The 24,053-nt window shown below is 47.9% G+C and overlaps 1 protein-coding gene across 1 annotated transcript in view; it reads left to right on the top strand.

The window, feature by feature from the left end:
• Window positions 1–18,133: 18,133 nt before the first annotated feature.
• The window catches only part of LOC144162500 (membrane-associated tyrosine- and threonine-specific cdc2-inhibitory kinase-like), a 58,889-nt gene continuing 52,969 nt past the window's right edge, over window positions 18,134–24,053 (top strand). Inside the window, exon 1 of the mRNA XM_077693063.1 lies at window positions 18,134–18,620. Coding sequence (XP_077549189.1) covers window positions 18,552–18,620 — 69 coding nt within the window. The 5' untranslated portion in view covers window positions 18,134–18,551. The remainder of the gene's footprint in view (window positions 18,621–24,053) is intronic.

Genomic DNA, 24,053 nt, shown 5'->3' with positions numbered 1-24,053 from the left:
CCGCTCCCATTTTAAATAGTTCATACGCTACAGCAATGCCGGAGATTACTATCAGTGAAGCCGGTATTTTGTGCATTCTGCAGAAACTGAAAATTTCTACAACTGCCGACAATATAGGCTTTAATAATAAAATCCTTACAGCCTGTTCATATCCATTGAGCATCAGTCCCTTCTTAAGCGCTCTGTTTTCACAATCGTTGTTCACCGGAACTGTACCTCAAGACGGGATAACAGCCAAGGTTGTGATATCTTCAAATCCGGTGACCGCTCTTCCCCGCTGAATTACAGGCCCATTTCTCTAACTAATACCATATGTAAACTCCTGGAGCATGTCATACACAGTCGAGTCATAAACTATTTGGAGAATCATAGCATCATTTCTAATTGTCAGCACGGTTTTCGTAAGGGTTATTCCTGCTAGACCCAACATTCCAGTTTTGTTCCCGATCTTCACAAATACATGGATGCCGGATGCCAGGTCGACGCAGTTTTTTTTTATTATTTCGCTAAAGCTTTCGATCGCGTTCCTCACCACAGATTATTACTAAAACTAGCCCAACTTAACCTTGACCCGGACGTTCTTAGAGCTTTCCTATCCTCCAGGTCCCAATTCACCTTCGCTATGAATGTAAATTCGTCCTCTGTTCCGGTAACTTCTGGTGTCCCCCACGGAAGCGTCCTTGGTTCTCTACGTTTCCTTGTCTATGTGAATGATCTTCCCAGCTCTGTATCTTCTCAAATTAAACTGTTTGCAGATGACAGCGTAATATATCGTACCATTTCCTCTGATTCCGACCGTTCAACCTTGCAATCTGATCTGGATAAAATTAACCTCTGGTGTTCAACCTGGCTTGTGTTACTAAATGTTTCTAAAACTAAGTTTATGTCCTTTATAACGATACTAACCGTATTCCCACTTATTATTCCTTCAATAATGCGCCACTTGAGTTAGCATCTTCTTACAAGTACCTTGGCCTTCACTTTCAGCAGGATCTAACATGGCAGCATCACGTCGAACTTACTCTTTCAAGCACTAACCGTTCACTTGGGCTGCTAAAACGTAATTTAAAACAGGCTCCATCACAGTTAAGAAAGATTGCTTTCAGCACTTTAATTCGCCCTAAATTAGAGTATGCTAGCGCCATTTGAGACCCTCATCAAGCCTACATCATATCAAATATTGAATCCGTGCAAAACCGTGCTGCTCGGTTTATTTACTCTGATTATTCTTTCTCTTCCAGCGTCACTAACTTGAAAAACCGTGCTGAGCTAGTTGATTTGGCCCTTCACGAGAAACATGCGCGTTTATCGCTTTTTCACAAGCTTTATAACCACCCATCACTGCGTTAGTTGTTTTTTTTAAGGCCCCTCTGCTCTCTTTCCACGACGCGATCACCCCAATAAAGTTAAACGCCCACAATGTCATTCACTTCGTTTTGCACAATTTCATACCACCCACCATTGTTGAGTGGAATGACTTATTAGCCCATGTTGACACCGAAAAAGATTCCAATAAATTCCTTGCAGATCTTGCACACTACGGTCACTAACTAGAATTTTTTTCTTTGTAGTTTTTAGCTATTGTATAAATTGTAGTAGTAGCTTTCATACGTTGTTGTTGCTCTTCCTGCAGACTATTTCTGCATACGCTGCCACTGGTTATGTTCTCGTTTCTTTCTTTTTACGTTATATGTCTTCTTTTTCAGCCATTATTATTGTCAAAAAAGTGTCAAGCAAAGTCTCGATGTCTTGCAAGCTGTGTTCCCAATTTATCTGATTGTTCAGTATACTGCAAGGTTTGCAGGTCACGTGGCCGGGACACATATTGTAGTGCCAAGTTTCTGCACTACGTACCGCCACCCTGGAGCTTTTGTAAAGGTTTGTGCCAAATAAAAATTATTTCCGGCAATTTTTTTGTAATTTCCTCCTGGCGTCACAAGAGGACGCGAATGATATCAGCATCACCTTAAGGATAGGAAGTGGAAAAGAGCATTCATACGTTACAAATGTATATAGTCCCCCAAAAGACGATCTGAGCGCGATCGGTACCTGTCTGCACCCCCTCAACTCCAAGCGAAAACACATTCTCATGGGTGACTTTAACGCGCCACATACAGCGTGGGGATATTCAAAGAACACCAAAAAAGGTCAGCGCCTCCTGACGATGATTCAAAGCCACCAGTACATTCTCCACAATGACCTGAAAGAGCCCACACGACTAGGCAACTCCGTGGAGAGAGATACAACCCCAGATCTCACGTTCTGCTCAAAAGGCATTGGCATACGATGGCAGCACACGCAAGAGTACCTTAACAGCGATCATGCAATTATCAGCCTAATAATCTCCACCACGCCACAACGCATAAAATGGAAAACTGCACGTATAACTGAGTGGGACAAGGTACGTGCCATGCGTACTGAAAAAACGTACGAGGATATCCAGATGTGGACCACCGATCTACTTAGAGATGTACAGAAGCATACCAAAAGTTTCACTCAATACGAAGACGAACCACCAATAGACAGACACTTAGCCCACTGCTGGGAAGCCCGTAACGGTCTTGTCAAGCGGTGGAAGCGATGCAAAACGAACCGCAATCTTAGGAAACGCATTGCAAAGCTAAACAAACATATTCAAGAGTACACGACGCAAGCCTATACGGAAAAATGGCATCGAACTTGCGACCAACTTCACGGAACGATGGGTATGAAGAAAACTTGGTCGCTGCTCCGAGCCCTTATTAACCCAACCACCACCAAAACTTCAACCCTACAGAAAATACACCGACTCATCCAAGAGTACGACGACCCCCAAGAACTTCTTAAAACCGTGAAAGAGACCTGTATCCCGCCCCGTGTACAACCAAACTATAGGGAATACAGTGGCCCAAATAATCCCTGTATGGATACAGAGTTCAATCTTGCCGAGCTCAATGCAGCTATAAGGAAATGTGCGGGAAACAAAGCACCAGGACCAGACATGATGACGACACCCTGTTTACGTAATTTAGGGGATATGGACCGCCAGACACTTCTGGTAGAAATCAATCAAGTGTGGACGGGGAAAAAACCGCTGAATCCAGCCTGGAAAGAAGGACGAATGATCTTCATACCTAAACCAGGCAAAAGCATCGCTGCAAGCAATCTACGCCCTATAACGCTCACCTCAAACGTCGGTAAACTTATGGAACGTATGGGGCTACAGCGCTTGCACGATCACCTTGAAGAACTTGATGTCATTCCGTACAACATGCTGGGATTTAGACAACATCTGTCGACACAAGATGCCCTCCTAGCACTCCACAAAGAAGTTATGGCTGAACCAAGCTTGGCGCAACTCAAGGCCATACTCGCAGTTGTCCTCAAGAAGGCATTTGATTGCGTGGACCACGATGCCATATTAGAGGAGTTAGCCGCCAGCAACTGTGGACCAAGCCTGTACAACTACGTCAGGGATTTCTTACGAGGACGCTCTTTCGTGATTTCCATAGGTGAACATGAGACACCACCGTTCCCCCATCCGCAACGAGGCATACCACAGGGTGCAGTACTATCTCCCACCCTGTTCAACCTTGCAGCCCTTAAAATTCACAGGGCGCTAAAACAGGTGGAAGACGTACATCACCTCATGTACGCAGATGACATCTCCATATGGATCAAGACAGGCTCCCCTGGACATATTCAAACACAACTACAAGAGGCCCTCAATAAAGTCCAAGAAGCAGCCGAAGCAATTGGCCTGACATGCTCCACGGAAAAAACGGAACTACTGATGGTTACCAACAGAAGATGGAAGCCACCCCCCATTCAGCTTACACTACAGGGCACAGCCATCCCTACCCCGCCAACTATCAAGATTCTTGGCTAACACTCCCAGAAGGATGGCGGGGGCCACACCACAGTAAACAGGATTCTAAAGCAAGGAGAACAATTACTCCAACTTATGAAACGTGTCTCCAATAGGCAGAGAGGACTTAAAGAAGAAGACCTACTCCGACTTAAGGAAGCACTCATCACATCTCGCATAAGATACTCCATTCCTTATACAAACGTCAACAAGACCCAAATGCAGAAATTGGACACTCTACTACGAAAAGCCTCAAAGATATCTTTAGGACTACCGATAACCACCTGTAATAAGGTCATCGAGGACATGGGCACCACAGCCACCATTGAGGAAATTGTCTCAGTCCACAAACACAACCAACTTAGGAGACTGAGGCAAAGCAAGGCCGGAATTCAACTCCTGCAATCGATCGGCTATGATTCCCAAGCAACGGTGCACGACTACTGCAAGATAGAACCTATAGACAGACATCAGTTAAAGATAGCACCCATTCCCAGCAATATGGACGGCACTAGACACGCAGAGCGAAGAGCCATCAGGGCCAAATATTTCAATAAGAAACCGGAAAGAGAACCCCAGCAAATGCATGTATACACGGACGCGGCGGGAAAGGGCACCTCGTGGGCTGTCACGTACTGGACGGTGCTCAACAGATCCTATAAAGAAGGGAACAAACAGTTCAACTCAGCAGAAGAAGCGGAACTATACGCCATTGGTAAAGCTGTTATCCACCTCTCCCAACCAGCCCGTACCCTAAATATCTATACCGACAACAAGAGGGCATGTCGACTCTTAGACTCCGGTCATATATCCCGCTCGGCGGCACACATGTTCAAGCATATTCAAGGAACTGTGAAGCTTTACTGGATTCCTGGCCACGCCGGGGTACTGGGAAACGAAAAGGCTAATCAGCTTGCCCGAGACGCATACATCCGGGCTCCCAGCAACGGCTGCCGACCTCTCAGGAGCCAACTCAACCGCAACTTCACCTTAAAGAATACAAAACAGCGAAACGACTACTCCCAGCTCCCCACCCTAACCTAACAAGACAGCAGCAAACCCTATTCCGACAAGCACAAGCCGGAACACTCGAAACACCTGCGAGGCTACATCTCATCAGATATGGCAAAACAACACCCTTACCATCATGTTCACAGTGCAAAATTACAAATACCCAAGACCACATTCTTTGGCAGTGCCCCCAATACATCCAAATTAGAAAACAATACACTAGAGAGTGGCTGACCTCACCTAGACGAGAAGAGGAGCAACGCGGCCTGATTGACTTCATTCAAGAAGCCGTCAGCAGAAGCCTGGACCGAGGCCTCTGAATCTCGCAGTGCTCCCTACAACTCCTCCTCACTTTCTACCTGTGAATAAAATATTATCTCTCTCTCTCTCCTCCTCCTCTCTCCGCTCAGTGACTGCGGGTGTTGGGCACCTCCTCTCCACTTCGGGCGGGAGAGCTCTCGCGTAGCGAGCGCTCCGCATTCCGACGCGTGAGGGCGCTCGTGTAGCCCTCGCCGTAACGGCGGGCGCTACTCTCCTCCTCCTCTCTCCGCTCAGTGACTGCGGGTGTTGGGCGCCTCCTCTCCACTTCGGGCGGGAGAGCTCTCGCTCGCGTAGCGGGCGCTCCGCATTCCGACGCGTGAGGGCGCTCGTGTAGCGGCCGCGTGGCGCGGGAGGGTATTAGTCGAGCGCGCGCCGTCGTCGAGAGCGGTCGCTGGTCCTGCATCTCGATAACGATGATGGCGGACCGGGCAACGGTACCAGCAATAACGAGTGAAATATCTTTCTTTGTAGTTGTGTGCGTGTGTGTGATCTCTCGACTACTCATTAAGATCACGATATCCACCGTAATCGCGCAATCAACAACCGTGCATTCGCACTTACACACTCTCCCCCTCGGGGAAGTGCGAGGGAATTTTTTTCCTAGTGCGGGTTGCAATTAATGAGAACGACAACCGATTTTTGTTGAGTGCTTGTTGTCAAGCTCATATGAAAGCGAGCGTTTTATATACTGGTTAACCACAAGTAATTTTTAAACAGGCAGAAATAATTGTAATTTTGCACGAAAAATTCTGAAATCTGGAAGGGGGTGCCATGTGGCATGTAAACGTCGATTTGAACGCGTCGATAAACGTCGATTTGAACGCGTGGTTCACAAAGCGCATGAAGGAATATGAAAGGTTGCACTATATTGTTGTTTTAGCCAGGCACAAGTTTTGAAATACCTCTTTTAATCTCACGTGCTGTTAAAAGAATGTTACCGCACGACTCACTGTTATGGTAACCAGCATTCTTTTTGGCGGGATATATGGTTGGTAGACCTGGAAATTTCGATTTCAAAAGTTATAGGGTTCTATCAGCAAAACCATTTCGGATTAGGTTGTTTGAAGTTATGCCCTTTCATTTGGAAAAAAAATATATATACTCGACAAAAATCGATTGTCTGTCCCTTTAAATGCGGTTCAACCCAGGAGAGGGCGCCCAGGGCCGTACCCAGAGGGGGTATTTGGGGGTTCAAACCCCTCCCTAAATCTTTTCCAGGCAGCACGTAAACAATACTTACTGTTGCTTTCAGCAAAACTACCCCCTTCCCGAAATTCATAACCCCCCCCCCCCTTGAAAAAAAATTCTGGGTACGGCCCTGAGGGCGCCACCGCCTCAGCAAGCGCGCGATTGCTCCTCCTAAAAGCGCTTCTCCGGGGCCCAGTCAGCGTGCGTCGTGTGGAAAGAGTGGGACTTACAATGTTTGAATACACTTATACACTGCATGATTCGCCCGTCCCCAGGATTCACGTTAGTGGAGATAACCCGGGATTTCTCGCAGCAACAAAAGGAAAATCTGAAAACCCACATTGCTGGATATCGTCAAAACAGTTTTTTTACAATGGTACTTGGCCTAGACGCTTTTTGCAGGAATATATTGTTGGTACTATCCCATATCGCGTCGTTCCTGTACATAGCAGTTCACTGTAGCGCGACATTTGAAAGTTGTTCGAAAGTTTCAAACTTGTGTTTATTTTTCGCGTAAGAAAGCGTACTTCACGGTTGGAACTGAGCTGAGTCAGTCACCGAAGGCTAGTTTTTTCAAATTAAAGTTGCATTTGCTCTTCATGTTACCTTTGAGGGGGGAACGTCCAGGCGATCGTGACATCGGTGTTCACCAACTTGCTTCTCTCCGGCCTTCTTTGTGTATGCAGCAAAACGTCGCGCACTCGTACCTCCCGTGGTTCTGCCAGTTGTTGCCCAGCGTCCCACCTCCGGAGGTGGGCCCCAGCCTGGCCTCGGAAGATTCACAGGGCTCGTACCAGTACTTCTGCTCATCCGGCATGGAAGGCGCCGCACCTGGGTCCCGCCAGGGGTGGTTTCGAGGGGGGGCGGGGTAAAGGAGATGATCGCCCCCCCCCCCCCCCCCCAAAAAAAAGCCTCCAACTAATCAACCCCTCCCCTTTCACACGCATTTACACTGATGTTTCGGCACGTGGAATTTTTTAAGTCGCGGCGGGGACTATCTCTGTCCGCGACGAGCAAAGCGACGCTTACTTCGAACGTTTTGTTAGGCGGGATGCTGGCTAACGCCGGTATGCTCGCTTGTCCCCACCTGCCTGTAATTATCTTTTTTGTCCGCACGCTTCACACCAACAGCCTATCGTTTGTTTATCTAGTCTATTTATGTTGCCCGCGCCTGGTTTTCACACCCCTGTTCATTTAGCAGCTCGCACCACGTCAAAGCAGACTACCTGCGCAACACCAAACTAGCCTACTAGTCCTCTTTACCCTTCTTTCTTCTTCCCTCTCAGCTCCTCGTCCTTCGCCACTGTCTTTTTTTTATTATTATTAGTCCTTCGCCACTGTCACCTAGCCACTCATACTCCCCGCGTTCCCCCCTCTCTCTGTACCCCCCCCAACCCCCTTCTCTCCTCTTTCTCGCTCGGCCGGATGAAGTGTCGGTGCCACGTCAGACAGTTACCGGCCACAATCTCCCCATCCCCCACCACCCGACAATCACTTTCTTCTTCTTTCTCCCCACCACCAATTTTCCGCCTCCCCCTGTATCACCATTATGAAACCGCCCCCCCCCCTTTCCCCAAAGTAGGCACCTGGGGCAATATTCTCGTGTTTTGTGCGGTTTGTGTCCGTTCCAAAAGTGTCCGTTTTGAACAAGCCCTGATTGGCTAGGGCGAAAGCCCGGATGTGACGCCATGCAAGCACGGCGAATCTATGAGCCGTGGCGTCTCGGAGCAGACGATTTTTCGTCGCCTTGTTGTTGGTTCGCTGGCGGAACAATAAACACATTAAAGATAGTTTAAGATAGGTTTGGTCGTTTAAAATGTGTTTACAAGAACAGATGCGCAAAATACGTCAACCCAAATCCCCCCTACAACTGCAGAAGTACGTCACAGTAAAACGGACGCAAAACGGACAAACACGAGAATACCGCCCTGGATCCATCCCTGGATACCGCCATGCAGGCGTGCCGGGGCCCCGCTATGCCGTAAAAGCCCGTAAAGCTCTAAAGCTTTGGGGGCTTTTACGGCAAAAGGCATAGAAGACATAGTTTTCATGTGACGTCACGTCCGCGTTTTTTTTTTTCTTTTTTTCTTTTTTTTGCGGTTCGTTATGTTGGAGAACCTGCACACAAATGCGGCAGTGCAACCGGCAAGAACTTTCGAGCGTGTTGCTGCTGCTTTTGCGTTCAGGCTGCACGCGATAGTCGCCTGTGCAGCGCGATGGCTGGCTTTCATCCATCGTACTTCGCGAACCTGGTGGGCCCTGCACTTGCGCGTTACAAATCTAAGATTGAGATGTGCGAGGGTGTTGACCCGTACGAGCTGATGCCGTCGCGAATGCGGAGCTGCTACCGTTCACTGTGTACCCGGACATTTATACCTTGTCCTCGCCACAAACTATAGAAGATATGAGAATGTTCAAGTCCCTGGAGGCGCACAACTTCTTTGCGAGTGGATTTGTGAAGTGCTTGGCAGCAACGCAGCTGCCGTCGAAACGTGTCGAGTGAGGTAAGAACACGGAAAATGCGTTTTTCGTTCTTGCATAAGAAGCCTTCACGAGAGGTGCAAAAACTGGTGGTATTAGCGGTACTGCGCGCAAGCCGGTGTCGGCAGACTGGCACCGCATCATCGCGACTGCTCATTTGTGTTGTCAGTACCGGCAAACAATCCTAAAGTGGCGGCACGTCTCATCGGCGTGCGGTCGATTTGCTTATGAATCAACTATCCGCCTGCTTTATTCGTGCAGCATGTTGGCTTTTTAAACACCCAGTGGCGGGCCAGCAGGCGCTCTAGCACAAGGGTAGCCACTTTTCTGTTTAGCCGTGCACACCACTGGGTGGACAAACTCCTCCTGCAAAAAAAAAAACTATCACTCTGACTGCTTCAAACTTTTTATTTTTCTTTTTTTAGGTGAACCATTCACAGCGGCTTAGAGATCCACCCCTCAAAGCCATCGATGGAACGGTCATCACAGCCCACTGCACGTGCATGGCAGGTCAAGGTGACGCTTGCTCTCACGTACACGTAGGAGCAATGCTGTTCGCTGTCGAGACTGCCGTAAGAATACAGGATGCCAGAACGAGCACGGAACACAGTAGTATGTGGCTGCCAGCCTTTAACCCTCGTGCGCAATTCAAGCGCCTCAGAGAAATCGACTTTTCTTCCTCAAAAAGGAAGAAAAAAACAGATGGACCAAATACAGCCTGAGGCCAATGGCCAAGATAGGTTTGACAGCCTGCCACAGGCCGCACTGCCTATTCCTCATGCTCCTACAGAAGAGGAACTAAACCTTTTTTTACTCGATAGTTGCTGCCTCTGGCGTAAAGCTGGCAATTCTTATGGTGCACCCACACTACAGTGCACTGTTTCAGGCACCACAAAACAAGGACCCGCAGCTGCTTCGCAACTTGTCATGCCAAGAAGCGTCAGATCTCGGTTCCCTCGTTCACCGAGCCGAGAAGTTTCTGAAATAACTGATCATCAGCCAAGAGATGGTACAGCATGTTGAAAGCAGCACACGAGAGCAGTCGAAATGCACAATGTCGTACGCGTACTGGGCTGGGTGCATCAGCAGCATCACTGCCTCCGTCATGAAAAGTGTGTGCTGCTATAGTATGGAAACACCTGCTATTGCCTTGCTGAAGGAAATCTGGCACCCAGAAATGCAAAAGTTTTCCACTCCTGCCACAACGTGGGGTCTAGATCACGTAGCTGATGCAATAAACAGCTACGTCGCAGAAATGAAAAGGCAGCATGCCAGTTTCGCTCATTCAAAATCCTGCTTGTGGCTCTGCAGTGACCACCCGTACATTGCAGCAAGCTCAGATGCTTCTGTCCAATGCGCGTGCTGTGGTAAAGGCACGCTTGAAGTCAAATGTCCCCATTCTGCTGCTACTAAAGGAATGCTAGCAGCAAGCGAAACTTAGGACTTTTGCCTCGAGTTCGTTGATGGGAGCCTGCACTTAAAATGGGCACACCTGTACTTCTACCAAGTGCAAACCCAGATGGGGGTGTGTGGTGTCACGTACTGCGACTTTGTCATCTGGACGCCTATGGAACTGCACATTGAAATAGTGTTTAGGGATGATATCTTTGTCCAGAAGATGCTAGCATTAGCGAGAAAGTTCTTCACCCATGTGATTCTGCCTGAACTATTCAAAGAGTGCTTTAATATGAAAGATACCGTGAAGCCTACAAGCGACAGTGACAAAGACTGCTTCTGCTACTGCCAGGGTCTAGAATCGGGGAAAATGCTAGCTTGTGTTAGAGATCAGTGCAACTACAAGTGGTTTCACTACACGTCTTGGAATCAAGTAAGCACCAAAGCAAAAGGTGTGGCTTTGTCGAGATTGTGCGGCACAAAACAGGAGCCAACAGTGAACGGACAACGCACCTGAAATTATGATTGCGGTTCTGTTCTAAATATTTGTGACTTCTATTCCGCGTGCAAGGTCTTGAGCAGCAGTGTTTGTGCCCATCTGTGCAACAATAAAAATACGGCAAAAGAAACTGTGCAGTTTACAATTTATAGAAAGTAGCATGCAAGGGCTATAAACAGTAACTAGGCATTAAAAAATTGAAACCAATTTTGAAGAAAGAGCCAATACAAAAACTCTGCAGCATGCACTACTTCGGAAGCATGACACGAAATTTTTACAGCCAAACACACACAAAATACAAAAAAATTAACTAGAAACAATTGAAACTGAAATATTGCACATTATTTACAGCATGGCACAGACAACATACAGTAATAAAAATATGAAAAAGGGGTAACAAAACAAGCACAATATGCAAGCAATTAACTAAAACAATCGCAGGCAAACAAAAGGCTGGCAAGAAGCACAGAGCTGGTGTAGCTCTGAATCGTTTGCCATCTGAGCAACAGGTGTAGCTGTTATGGCTGGGTTTGCAGGGACTACAGAAGGGCACAAGTTGGTCAGTGCGCAACATACTGCAACCATCTCATCCAATGTTGTGTGCTCGTCTGCCGGCCGGCAAGTGGAAAAGTCTATCGGCTGGACCGAGTTCATGATGATAAACGTGTTGCGCACTAACCCTATTACTCATTCGACATGGATGCGCACATTAGCCAGCTTTCGGGTGCGGGCCACATCAAGTGCCGACAACTGTGCTTTTCCTTTGGTGAACGCGGGAATATGCAGTGTGGCACAGTACACACCTACACTGTCGGCAATGTTGAAGCCCCTATCTGCAAGGACTACATCTCCATGCGTCAACTTGTCGAGAATTCCACACTGCTCTGTTATGTGCTGGTCACTATTGCTGCCACCCCAGCCTTCAGATATAAATGCTATCACGCCCTGGGGTGAAATGCCGATTAAAAATTTGGCAGTGTTGCTGCCCTTGCATTGCGACCAAGTCTCGCATCTTGGCAACAAAGACGATGGCCGCTCAGTCTTGACCTCGAAGCAGTCTATTACGACAGCTATGTTCGTTCCAAAGGAATCAACGAATGCCTGCAGCATTTTACGGTGAATATCGCATCTACATTGCCACACAATATGTGACTGCAGCCTCCAGAATGACACGTGCAACCACTCCTCCAGGATCCTGCTTACAGTAGAGACGGAGATACCAAACCTGAAAGCAAGATCCTGGAGAGGGAAGTTCCATTTTAACTTTAACAAAAAAACATGAAATTCTTGAAATTTGGCCAGACCATTCTGCGACGTGCGCTTCACAACAACCTCAATCAACTGAAAAATTGCCATCAGCAAAGCAAAGTTTGTGATTCCAGTAAACACTTTCGCATCATTGTTGCGCAGTGAGTCTTCCGTCACTTCAAGCTGCTGCTTCTGCTTTTCCATTGCCTGGATGTTCAATGAGAGCTGCTGGCTGTCAGCGTTGACGGCTTGCAATGCTGTTTGCAGCTTCTCCCTGTTCTTGTTCGGATGCTTCCAGTTTGGAGACGAGCCTCTGGCAGTTGATTTTGGCTTCCTCCAAGTCGTGCATTGTCAGGTCGGTCTGGGCGACAGGATCTGCAGGAATGGGAACAATGTATTTTTTGTACATAAATATGAAGCAGGACAGTAGAAGAGGAGGGAGAGAAACAACATTACTGCAGTAATGTTGTTTTCTCTCCCTCCTCTAGACCCATGGGTCTAGTGGAAAAGCAAAAAAGTACTGCACCCATTGAAAAAAAAAAACGAGGATGTTTCTAAATTCAAAAAGACAACACAAACTTTTTGGAAGATCCTCGGAGACGTTAGGTACAGCTGGCGACTCGGTATCAACATCGCTGCAGTTGGGCTGGGTCGTTGCAAGCCAATTGGCTGGGGGTCGTTTTCGCAGCAACGGTGCTGGCCGTTGCTCGTCCACGCTGTCTGTTGCGCTGATAGCGAGCAGACAGCTTCGCTGCTGGCGGCTCCCCGCGTTGGCAGCCGAGATGCTGGGTGGGCGCCCAGTCGGGGTTTCCCTCACCCATTAAACCCGAAGGTTTACCTGCAAACCAAAGGACGTTCCTTGAAACTCACCGCACTCTAACGGCATCGCTTTAGTCAAACCCAAAAGCCACGCCTAGCACAGTCTACGCGGATATTTCTGCTGCGAAAAAGGCACAACAAAACAACGTGAGTACAAATGAAATGTCAACAAGGCCTTCTGCCCAAAGCACAATTTGGCAGCCAGCGAAGGACTAAGTGAATCCGCGCCTGGCTGCCTCGGCGGCAGCGAGCGGCGGGAGGTCTCGTGTGACTTCCTCATTTCGCTATGATCGCTCGCAACATACTTTGCTCGAAGAAATCTTACCTGAATTGAAGTTACGACCGCAGACACGAATGTGGTCCATATTCTTCAAGTCCTTGCGGTTTATGCGGGAGAGCCACACATGCAGGCGCTCTTCGGACGGCAGCTTCGTTCGCTCGCACTGATTTGCAATCACCTTCGGCAAATGGAACATTCCTAGACCTGGTTCCATGTTCGTCGGTTTCTCTGGCGATTTACTTCTGCATCGGCCCCCAAAAACTGCACTGATCGTCATAACTGCAGCTTACGAAGAGCATTTGCGTATCGAGGAGGTTCCAAGATGCCCGCGCGCAGGTAAACATGGATTCAACAGGTACCCCAATATGGCGCTGTCGGAAGCCGCAAGTACCGGACGTGACGTGCATGAAAACTATGTATATATCTTACTTCATCGTTGGGTGGTGCACTGGAACGCATTACGAAAACAGACCACACACAGGAAGAAAACAAATTTGACATGAAAACGGCGCTTCACACTAGCTTTATGAAGTGAAGGTTGTTATATTGGTTATTAAATCGGGTTATATTGAGTAATATTGGTTGTTATATTGGGTTATAAGGTTGTTATATGGGGTTGGAGCATTATAAAGGGGTCCTGAAACACCCTTCCATAGGCGTGGCTGCAGCCCTTCGTCCTGCAGTGGACATAACCAGACTTAAAGGGGCACTGACACAAAATTTTGAAGGCGAGATAACTTCGGAGATAGATTGGTGGGAACACATATACATCATCTGCAAAATATCAGCGGCGAATACAGCCTAGAACATATTTAAAATCAATTTTAAAGTGCGCGAAACGCAACCGAGCCGCCAGCAGAGGACCACGCGCAATCGACATCCCGAGGATATGGTGTAAATAAACAACATCTAAACACGTCACGAGTTTGTGTTTGCCGCTTCCGCACTGCCGGCGTTTTTCGCCGGCTCGCCCGGCTTCTACTTTCGAGAACGAACGACCCGATCGTTGGCGGCGGAGGCGCCGTGATTTCGTCAGCTAATCGGGCAGCTGGCCACGACCAAAGTTCTACAGCGATTCCAGGCACTCTAAATTTCTATTACTGTTTATTACCATTGAATGCGAAAACGCGCCGGAGGCACGAAAAGCCCACTGAGCTAGCCGCACGGTCGCTGTGCAGGCGGCGGCCACGGCCGCGAAGTGGCCCAGGCCGGTGCAGGTAGCTCGAGTGATAGCTTGTTACCGCTGCACGAAATTGTCCCCAAGTTCCGACCATGGTGGCTTACATGAGAAAGGAGTTAATGATGCGATGGCGGGTTGCATTAAAAATTGTCATCTGCACCGCTTACGATAGCGGCACTCGAATATCCGCCGCAGTGCTAAGCCGAACACATCTGTAGGCGGACCTGTAGGCAGACCGGCCGGCTGCTCCCAGCGCGCGTCTTGCCACCCACCGTTTCGAGCGTCGCGCGTCGTTCTTTAGCCGCAGTAGCATTTGCACTCGCAGCGGCTGCGTCACATCCACGGTCGCTTTTTAATTAAGCGCCTCCCTCGCGAGATCAGTACGTGGGGGCATTCGCAGAAACTGCCGTCGATGCGGATTCGCCAGTGCTACCGCGGCTCTGCTCTGTGATATCCCTCCGACGGTCACGTGGTCAGCTTTGTTCACACAAAATCCATCGTTTCGCGGCACTCGCTGAAACCGAAACTGCGACTGGCCGCATTGAAAATGCCTCTAATTAAACAACCGTCGCACGCTGAAGCAAATGAGGTTTCTACAGGTTATAAGTAGGTCACTAGCTACTTATCGCAACAAAAAAAAAACAAGATGCAAAATTTTTGTGTCAGTGCCCCTTTAAAATAAAGATAACATAAATACCCTTTGCTGACATTACGGACCGGCACAAGTACAGCTCGAGTAATCTTCCAGAATTTTCGTTAAATGGTGAGCATTGGCACAATTATTCTATATAAAAAAGAAAGGATATTGTCACGTAGCCAAAAACGACACAGCTGTCTTGAAGAAACAACAAGTTTATTGGAGCGAATTTGTGCTCCCCTAACAACTCAAAAGAATACAGAGGCGGTGAAGCAACGGTCAACAAAGTGACTTGCGCAGGCGACTGTCGACGAATGGAATGCCGCGGTGTCTACTCTGCAGGCTTTTATCTTTCGGCGCAAGTGTTTGCGGAACCGTCGATTTACATCCAGAACATTGTAGGTCAAAGAAGATTATCTTCGGTGGGAATCAGCTTGAATAAAACGAACACAAAAGAGGGGGTAACACGACACACTGCTGACTATCAACTGGAATTTTACTGAAGGAAACACAGATATATACATACGAAAAAACACGAAAAATATAAAAAGCTTGTTCACGTCAGTCAGTTAATGATTAGCGAAGATTACTGCGCAGAAACTCTTTTTCGGTACGAGACAGTGCCACAGACGGCACACTGACGCAGCTATCTCCAGCTTCGTCTATCGCCAATGCTTCAACTATCTCTCGTCCGATTCTACTTCTCTTCCGTCCGATAACTGCGATTTTGTTCACGTAGGCTTCGCAGGGGCAGTCCCGAACGTGGGTGGCAAGGTGGCCGGAAGGGGTTGCTTGGAGCGAAGCAGCATGCTCTCGGGCCCTGTCGTTCAGGCATCGGCCGCGGTTTGTCCGATGTAAACGGACCGGCACTTCAGGGGAATTTTATAGACGACATTTTTGCAGCAATCTGCGTACCTTGTCTGGTGTTTTTTGTCACAAACTGGCAACGGTGCGCACCTGTTAACCTGACGGCACATGCCGTAGGCCTTGTTGGGGGCGGAGAATACGACCTTGATACCATGTTTCTTTCCCACTTTTTTCATGGCATGAGAAAACCCATGTACGTATGGCAGCACTGTCAACCGGCTTCTGTCCTCTTCAGTGGGTAGAGGAGGCCGTCTCTTCTCTTTAGCACAGCGGACTATTATCGGGGGTTCGCCAGACGTCCGTCTTCCTCGGGTTCTGGTTTTGGGCTGCAGGGGGTCGTGCGGGCGATAGTGGACGGCGGTACGGCGGGGCTTCTTGACGAAGGGTTGCATCGTGGCGGGGTCGACGAACAGCCGCGGAGTAGGTCATGGCTTGTGGTTCGCAGGGTGCTTCCGACGGCGTAGAAGTTCCCAGTGCGTTTTGGGCTTCTTCTCGGATTACGTCGGTCAGGGAAGCCACTTTAGGCTGCGGCGTCGTTGGAAAACGCTTCCTCCTCCCTGCACTACTGCTCGGATGGTCTCGCGCAATGTATCGGAGCTTCCAGTTGCGGCACTGCTGGTCTCCGAAAACAGCGCGTTGACAGGGCTGTCGTACTGCCTCGTTTGAATTTCTAGCGTCTTCTCCATCGCGGCCGCTTCAGACGCGAATTCGGCCACCATTTTAGGGGGGTTGCGGACAAGGCAAGCAAAGAGTTCTTGCTTTACTCCTCGCATCAGAAACCTTAGTTTCTTTTCCTCCGTCATTTCCGGGTCCGCACGGCGAAAAAGTCGCTTCATCTCCTCGACGAAGATTATGACCCCTTCGTTGGGGTGCTGCGTTCGAGTTTCAAGCAAAAGTGCTGCGCGTTCTTTTCTGACCACGGTATAGTAAAGGTCTTAAGGAACTCACTTTTCAACTGAGCCCATTTGGTCAAGGAGCTCTCGTGATTCTCGAACCAAGCGCGAGCTGAATCTTCCAAGTAAAAGAAAACATGCCGGAACGTTTCTGAGTCGTCCCACCTGTTGAAGATCCGGACGCGCTCCAGTTTCTCCAACCATTCTTCTGGGTCTTCTGCGGGGGCTTCTCGGAATGATGGCGGTTCCCGTGGCTGCTGCAGGACGATTAGTGATGTTGCTTGGTTGTCGGAGCGGTCGTTCTTTTGGGTCCGTCTGGCAGGAGACCAAACTCGGGCGGGAGGCCTTGCAGTCGGCGGCTGGCTCTAGTTGGACTGGTTTGGTGGCTTCCAGAGGTTGTTGGTAGCATAAAGGGTGCGTACCCCTATGTCACGTAGCCAAAAACGACGCGGCTGTCTTGAAAAAACAACAAGTTTATTGGAGCGAACTTGTGCTCTCCTAACAACTCAAAAGAATACAGAGGCGGTGAAGCAGCGGTCAACAAAGTGACTTGCGCAGGCGAGTGTCGTCGAATGGAATGCCGCGGCGTCTGCTCTGCTGCAGGCTTTTATATTTCGGCTCAAGTGTTTCTGGAACCGTCGATTTACATCCAGAACATTGTAGGTCAAAGAAGATTATTCTGGGCTTAGTGACGTTAGGGTGAAACAGTCTGCTTATCTGAATGAGATAGCCCGTGCGGCATAAACATAATTGGAAGACGCGCATCGCTCTGGGCACACATAACGGATCCGGGCGTGGTCGGGCAGTAAAACAAACAATAAATAAACAAACCCATACATGGTTCGCTGCATTATATTTCTTTCCTTCTCCTTAACCAATCTGTCCATAATAAAGATATATCTCTCTCCCTCTCTTTCTCTCTCTTCTCCCAAATGGTACCGTTGGAGCACAGGTTGGAGGGTACCATGCCAGTGAACCCAGCTGATGCCATTCCCGTCGGCAAAGATTTATTATCATTTCAAATTTACGCTTCTATTTCACAAGATGGTAGTGTTGTCTATTTGTGCGGTAAAAGTTTCTGTATCATTCATCCGCACCACCAAGCGGCGGTGGGTAGTTCTGACCCACAGATGCAGAAAAGTCTGACGGAACGGGCTGCCTTGGTCACCGGCGAGCTGTAACTACTAACTACCGGTCACCGCCTCCTCCTGTATCACAACAAAGCTCTCTCTCTCTCTCTCTCTCTCTCTCTCTCTCTCTCTCTCTCTCTCTCTCTCTCTCTCTCTCTTTCTCTCTCTCTCTCTCTCTCTCTCTCACGAATCCCACAAGGCAATTTCCGCAATTTCACTCTTTCTGCTAAAATTTACCATCAAGATTTACCATCAAGATTGTTTTTTAAGCTTATAGGTTGAAGTTTTTATTATTATAGCATTATAATCATGAATCTTGAAAGGCTACTCTATTTTGAAAGGACGGCGAAGCGCTATTTTCATCCAACGCGGCCCGTACGAATCCACCAAGGTGCGGAAGTAGCCGAGTCACTAGCCAAAAAGCCGCGTGCAACCGGTGGAGGGCTTTGTCAAAACCACGCTCCGGTGCACAAATGTCGTTTCCGCGTTAAAATAGCTTCATCTTGGTGCAGGACCACGACGATTTACGCCGTTGAAGAAGACGCTGTTCCCCGGTGAAAACGACAACCGTTGACTGTGCAGCTGCGGATAGAGTGCAAGCCTGAAACGCCCCAAGAAGAACTGGCCTGAGCAAAGTTATTCGCGTGCTTGTGACGAGTGTGCGATAATGCCTGCGCAAACAGTGTCCCACCACCTTCTTTTCGTTTTTTCGAAAGTTAGTGCGTAGCTCCGTCGTTCACTTCGCCACCGCTGTCATGGACCGGACACCTCCGAGACCGGACCCCGTGTTTTTGCAAGGGACACGGCCGCTCCTAACGAAAAAGGTACCGTGACGCTGGCTACCCTTGCAACCGCATTCAAATAGTTCTTCTTTCTCAGAATTTCTGACGTTTGATAAGTAGGCACTAAAAGCATTCTGCTGACAAACACACGGTGCGTGCTATTCTATGAGGGTTTCCTCTCTAGTGTATACTGCAAGAAACTCTATGGTTTAAGGCTGTATCAACGACATCACACTGGGCAGCCGCTTGAACCAAAGCTTGAACTAGTCTTTCTCAGTGACATGAGCTCGATGCTTACCACGTTGGTAAGCGCGTTAGACTGCAAGTCCTAGGCTCGTTAAAGTGCTTCTGAGGATGTTTTCGCGTCTTTATTTTATTTATGTCGAGGTGTTTCCTTGGTGTAACGCCAATTCGAGCAGTGACACCGCGTGACAGAGTGCGTGTTATGTGCTAAAGCATGCTCGCGTCCTCGCTGAATTCACATCATAAATTGAATGTCTGAAAGCGAAACCGCACGCTTGTTTGCAGCCGGCGCTAAAGTTTTGTCTGGAAAGAGATTGGCTACCAAGTTGAGTCGCCCTGGCGTGGCGTATTTATCAGTGCGGGGACACTTAAACCGACAATTTTAACCCCTTCGGCAGGCGGCCATTTCAGTGAACTATTTTAATTGCTTCGGCAACGCTTCGTACTATGATGTCGTAGTCCTGGTGCATAGTTTTCGAATTCTTTTTAACTGGTTGCTACACAGCGCTGCGCAGCCAAAGAAAAAATATTCAAATAGTTTGAAAAAAAAATACGTAAACGGCCAAAGAATGGCGCAAAGAAAATACTTCAATCCTCAAATGGGCTGTCATGGGGCATTTTGTCACCAATTTTCGAGGCTCCGTTTGGTCACCTCCACAGCCGCTCGGTTGCCACTCGCTCTGAAACCAAGCGTCTCTGGCAGTTCTGTCATCTTGACCACAGGAACATCTCTCTGGCCATTTTCTTGTTTCCGGGTGTTTTGATGGTCATGTCGACGTGTCCTACTCCTTCAAGTTGAGCTGAATTGAAGAGTCTCGCAGCATCATCTTTTAACCGATGGTGTCTTTCGACTTCATTTTGTTTGAAAGAAACCAAAATTGACCAGACGGTGCTCTCCCTTCTTTTTTTTGCCTTTACGGGTCCACTCAGTCACGTGAGGACATGTGCCGTTGCTGATATATCTTCTTTCTGTCTCTGGAAATATGCAAATCCATTTTTTTTCCCCCTAATTTCTCCGTTGCTGCTGCTCCACTCACACTACACGAAATGCTGCCATCTTGCGTGTACCGAGGGTTAAAAAGTTTACCAACGTGGTAAGCATCGAGCTCATGTCACTGAGAAAGACTAGTTCAAGCTTTGGTTCAAGCGGCTGCCCAGTGTGATGTCGTTGATACAGCCTTAAACCATAGAGTTTCTTGCAGTATACACTAGAGAGGAATCTGGCGCTAGCGTCTATGCGGCTCACTTCAAGGTTGTCTGTGTCGTCATGGGCCGCCATTATACATCGCGCTCGCCTTAGTTTCATCATTGGCTTGGATTGAAATGTTTTAGTGACTGCAAATTTAAACAAAGTGCCACAAAAACGCGAAGAATGGTGTGCAGTTATGTAAGTGGAAAATAAAAACAGGCTGTTTTAAAACTACGGAAAAAAGAAGTACTGCGTGTTCTTGCCGGAACGGTTGTGCCTGCTATTCCGCAGGCCATGGTTGTAGTTACGAACAATGTTAATATGTAGGGAGTAACTCATTAGATACTGCGATTTTATTAATTTTACCATTATTTCAAGAAATAAGTTGTTTGAAGAGTTTTGAAAGTTATTTGAGCGTGCCTATGAAAACATTGCCCTCGTGGTAAACCGGTGCACCGAGACTGCCAGCTAGTTTAACAAGAAAAATGAAAACGTGGCGTTAAACAGTCGTGGACGATGGCAAGATAAGACGCATACAAGCGCCCGTATCTGCCGTATCTTGTCTTCGTCGAAGTACGTTTTGTTTCTTCTTTTCGTCGGCGACAAATTTCGCGGCGGCATATTACCCGCTCAGTCGTACGTCCTTCGACTGCGGCATGAGCAACGTCAGGTGCAATCGCGCATTGCCTGCTGTTTCACTGAACACGGCTGCCACAGAAACGGGAGGATTTCAGCTTCCTTGTAGCTCGTAAACGTGTTAATGCATATTGAAGAAAGCAAATCCCAAAAACCGCTTAAGAATCCAGTTGTCATGCCAAGCCCAAGCCAAAAAGGGGTTCTTCCCATGAACCCCCACGACGACATGGCTTACGAGGTGCAGTTTCCTCTCTAGTATACTTACTAAGAAACTCTATGCCTTAAACCACCGGTATGACTCGCTGTGGTAGCTGAGCGGCTAAGGCGTTGTGCTCAATCCCAGGTTCAAGCTCAACTTTGATGGCCGCTTTTCCGATGGAGGCGAAAACTGAAAACCCCAGTGTGTCGAGGTTTCCATGCACAAGCAAGATCCCGAGGGGGTCAAAATTAATCCGGAGCCCCCCACTGCAACGTGCCCCACAGCCCAGGCATAGCTTCGGCATGTTAAACCCCCAAAATTTGCAAAGGAACTGTTGGCACGCGCTGCTTTTGAGCGTGCTACTTAATATATGTGAGCAGCAGACAATTCTCAGATTGATTGGTTGATGCAACATATCATACGGCATATCATACAGGTTGTTGCGTCATTAAGCGAGTCTCTTTGAACAGTTGTATTGGGCTAACTGGGGGCCCCTTATTTTGGGCCTGTCAGGGCAAAGGAGCCCCCAGTTTGCTTGAGAAGATGTGCTATACTCGGGAACATGTTTAAGAACAACAATAGCTCATGTACGGTATCACTCCACCTAAGCGACAGACCCGGATGTCAACGAGTGCGCGCATTTTGAAAGGAGATGCTATAGATGTGCGATATCGTCCTTCTTTCCTCACGTAGTTTGTCTGTCATTGCTGCAGTAGTTTATAAGCATATGAAGCCCAAAAAATCACGAAAACGGCTCGTGCCATATTCAAAATAGTCCCAATAACGTACTACTTGCGCCGCACGGAGTAACATCCGGCTGCGGTGATGAGGCACAGCGGCAACTTCTGTTGCCATTCTTAAAGGGAAGCTGAAGCGCTTTCCAAAAAAATTGAGTTAGATTAACAGTTATATAGTTTCTTGCGCGCTGATTCCGAATATCACATTGAAGTTTATCGTACATGAGTCCAAATGGCATTTATCTTGCAAAAAGCGCGGCCCCGTTTGAAAGACGCGCGCTTTTCGTCTTTTGACGCCCCTGATTGGTTGCGCCCGTCATGACGTCAAAGGAGGACACCCTTCGGCCGCGCGGGTTGTTGGAAGCATTGTGAACGATCGCACGGTTGCCTTTGCGGCAATTTAGCTTGCAGTTTAATTTTCGCACATGACTGGAAGTTTGTTTTATTATTTCCTGGGCTGTTGGTTCAATTATCTTGGAGCTTAAATTTGCTTTACACGACAGAGAACCCCAAAGCAGTGACTGTGACGTCGACTAGTGGGTTCCATCAAAATATTTTTGAATTAGGCAACCAGCATAGGGGGATTTTATACTTTATGTTAATATTAGGTACTGCCTTAACTGTTTCTTATTATATACAAAACCATTTATGCCGAAGATTAATGGGCGTTTTATAAACAATCTACCAGCGAAAAGCACGTACGTGCACTGCGCGAAAAAATAGCGTTCATGCGCTGTAAACGTATATGCGAGACACATCTTGCCGGTACACGCATAAACCAACAAGCAGACTCTGCTTCTGCATTTCCTTTGTTCGTTGTCGACCACCCCAGCCCCGTTACTCATCCCCGTACATAGACCCACACGCGCGCGCCATTTCGGCAGCGGCGCTACGGCGCCTCCGCGATTGCTAGCTGCACTTCGATGAGTGGCGTCTTACTGCTTCACATGCATTTATTCTAAAAACACTGCAGGATACTAGTGCTTGTTCAGCATTATTGGCTGTAGTAGGGCTTGATTTTCGCTTGTGCGTTGCGCATTCTGCTACAATATTACGGCCACCTCGTTATAATTAACAGACCAGTCGGACAAGGCAGTTACGTTGTAGTTACGTTACTTTAGGTAACAATCACCAAACGTTTGTGATAATGAATCGTTGGCCTGTGTCAGCATTTCTAGATTTAAGCATTTACCGCGCTAGTCAGACAGAGACCGTATATTTACTCTTCGCTCCTAATTTTTTTAGTATCATCATTATATATATCACCGACTATCACTGGAGCACACTTGAGGTTCAGTGACAACAAGTGCTTGCCAGGTTATAATATGCAGCCACACGGAATCTTGGGCAAAAAATTAGGCCCCCGCTGTCAACACAAATTATGGCACGGTGGTGGTTCGGAGTGGTTTTTTTTTTAATTCCAGACAAACATCACCTTATCGTGACATGTATACTTGCAAAATAAGTAATCTGGTTGTCTTGGTTTTTTTACTTTGTAGGAATACTGTTTACCTCTTAGCCGGGAGAGAACTTCCATCAGGATTGGCCCCTTGTTTTAGTTTCGCCAAAAAAATTGTTTTTTTGAACACTGTCCTGAGCCCATAGGGAAAGAAAACCGACGCGTTTAACGAAACAAGTATTTCCTGAACAAATGTGACTTGGTTTCTGGAATGGAACGAAACATCCTCGGCCAAAGTACAGCAGTATTCCCCATCCTTCCTAAATCTAGAATATAATGTGAACATTCACGTCCGTCGCATAAAAAAAAACCACATTGGAGCGGTTTACAAAGTATTTAATGTAGTGTAGTATATTCTCTGTCATCAAGCACAGCCACCTCGGATGTCGCTTCCGTATGTTATCAAGCATCCCGGCGTGGCAATATTCTGCTTTGGAATACGGCATGATAACGTATGCCTCGTTTGGCGTTCGTGCATACTTTTTGAACACGAAAATTGTACAAATGAGTGCTATCAACCACAACAACAACAAGTATCATTCACAAGGAAACACGGCGAAAAGAGCATGGCCGAGGCGGCCGATCCTGCCGGAAGTCCAGGTATGACGTTTTTCAGCCGGTTTTCGCCCGCGCTCTTCGGTCTTCCGGCATCGCGCGGCGAGATGGGGGCGGGGCATCGGGCCACTTTTGTTTGCTCATTGCGCCACTTCTATTGCATGTATGGCGAAAATATTTTGTACACATGAACTATTCAATGTGTACTTGCTGCGAGTAAACTTTTCTTTTAATTCTAAAACCGCTTCACCTTCCCTTTAAGTTGTTTCTGAGTATAGCAGGGATGTCGTTCCGTGGGGCGTTTCAATTTACCACACGACAGAAACCCGCCGCGGTGGCTCAGTGGCTAAGGCGTCGTGCTGCTGAGCACGAGGTCGCGGGTTCGATTTTCGGCCTTGGCGGCCGCTTTTGTGATGGAGACGAAAAGCAAAAACGCCTGTGTGTACGAGATTTTGGC

This window comes from Haemaphysalis longicornis, unplaced genomic scaffold, assembly GCF_048455015.1.
Source record: "Haemaphysalis longicornis isolate Haplotype H1 unplaced genomic scaffold, Haemaphysalis longicornis Haplotype H1 scaffold_12, whole genome shotgun sequence".
Taxonomy (NCBI): Eukaryota; Metazoa; Arthropoda; class Arachnida; order Ixodida; family Ixodidae; genus Haemaphysalis; species Haemaphysalis longicornis.
The sequence above is the reverse complement of the archived record's forward strand: the minus strand, read 5'-3'. Positions and strand labels throughout refer to the sequence as shown.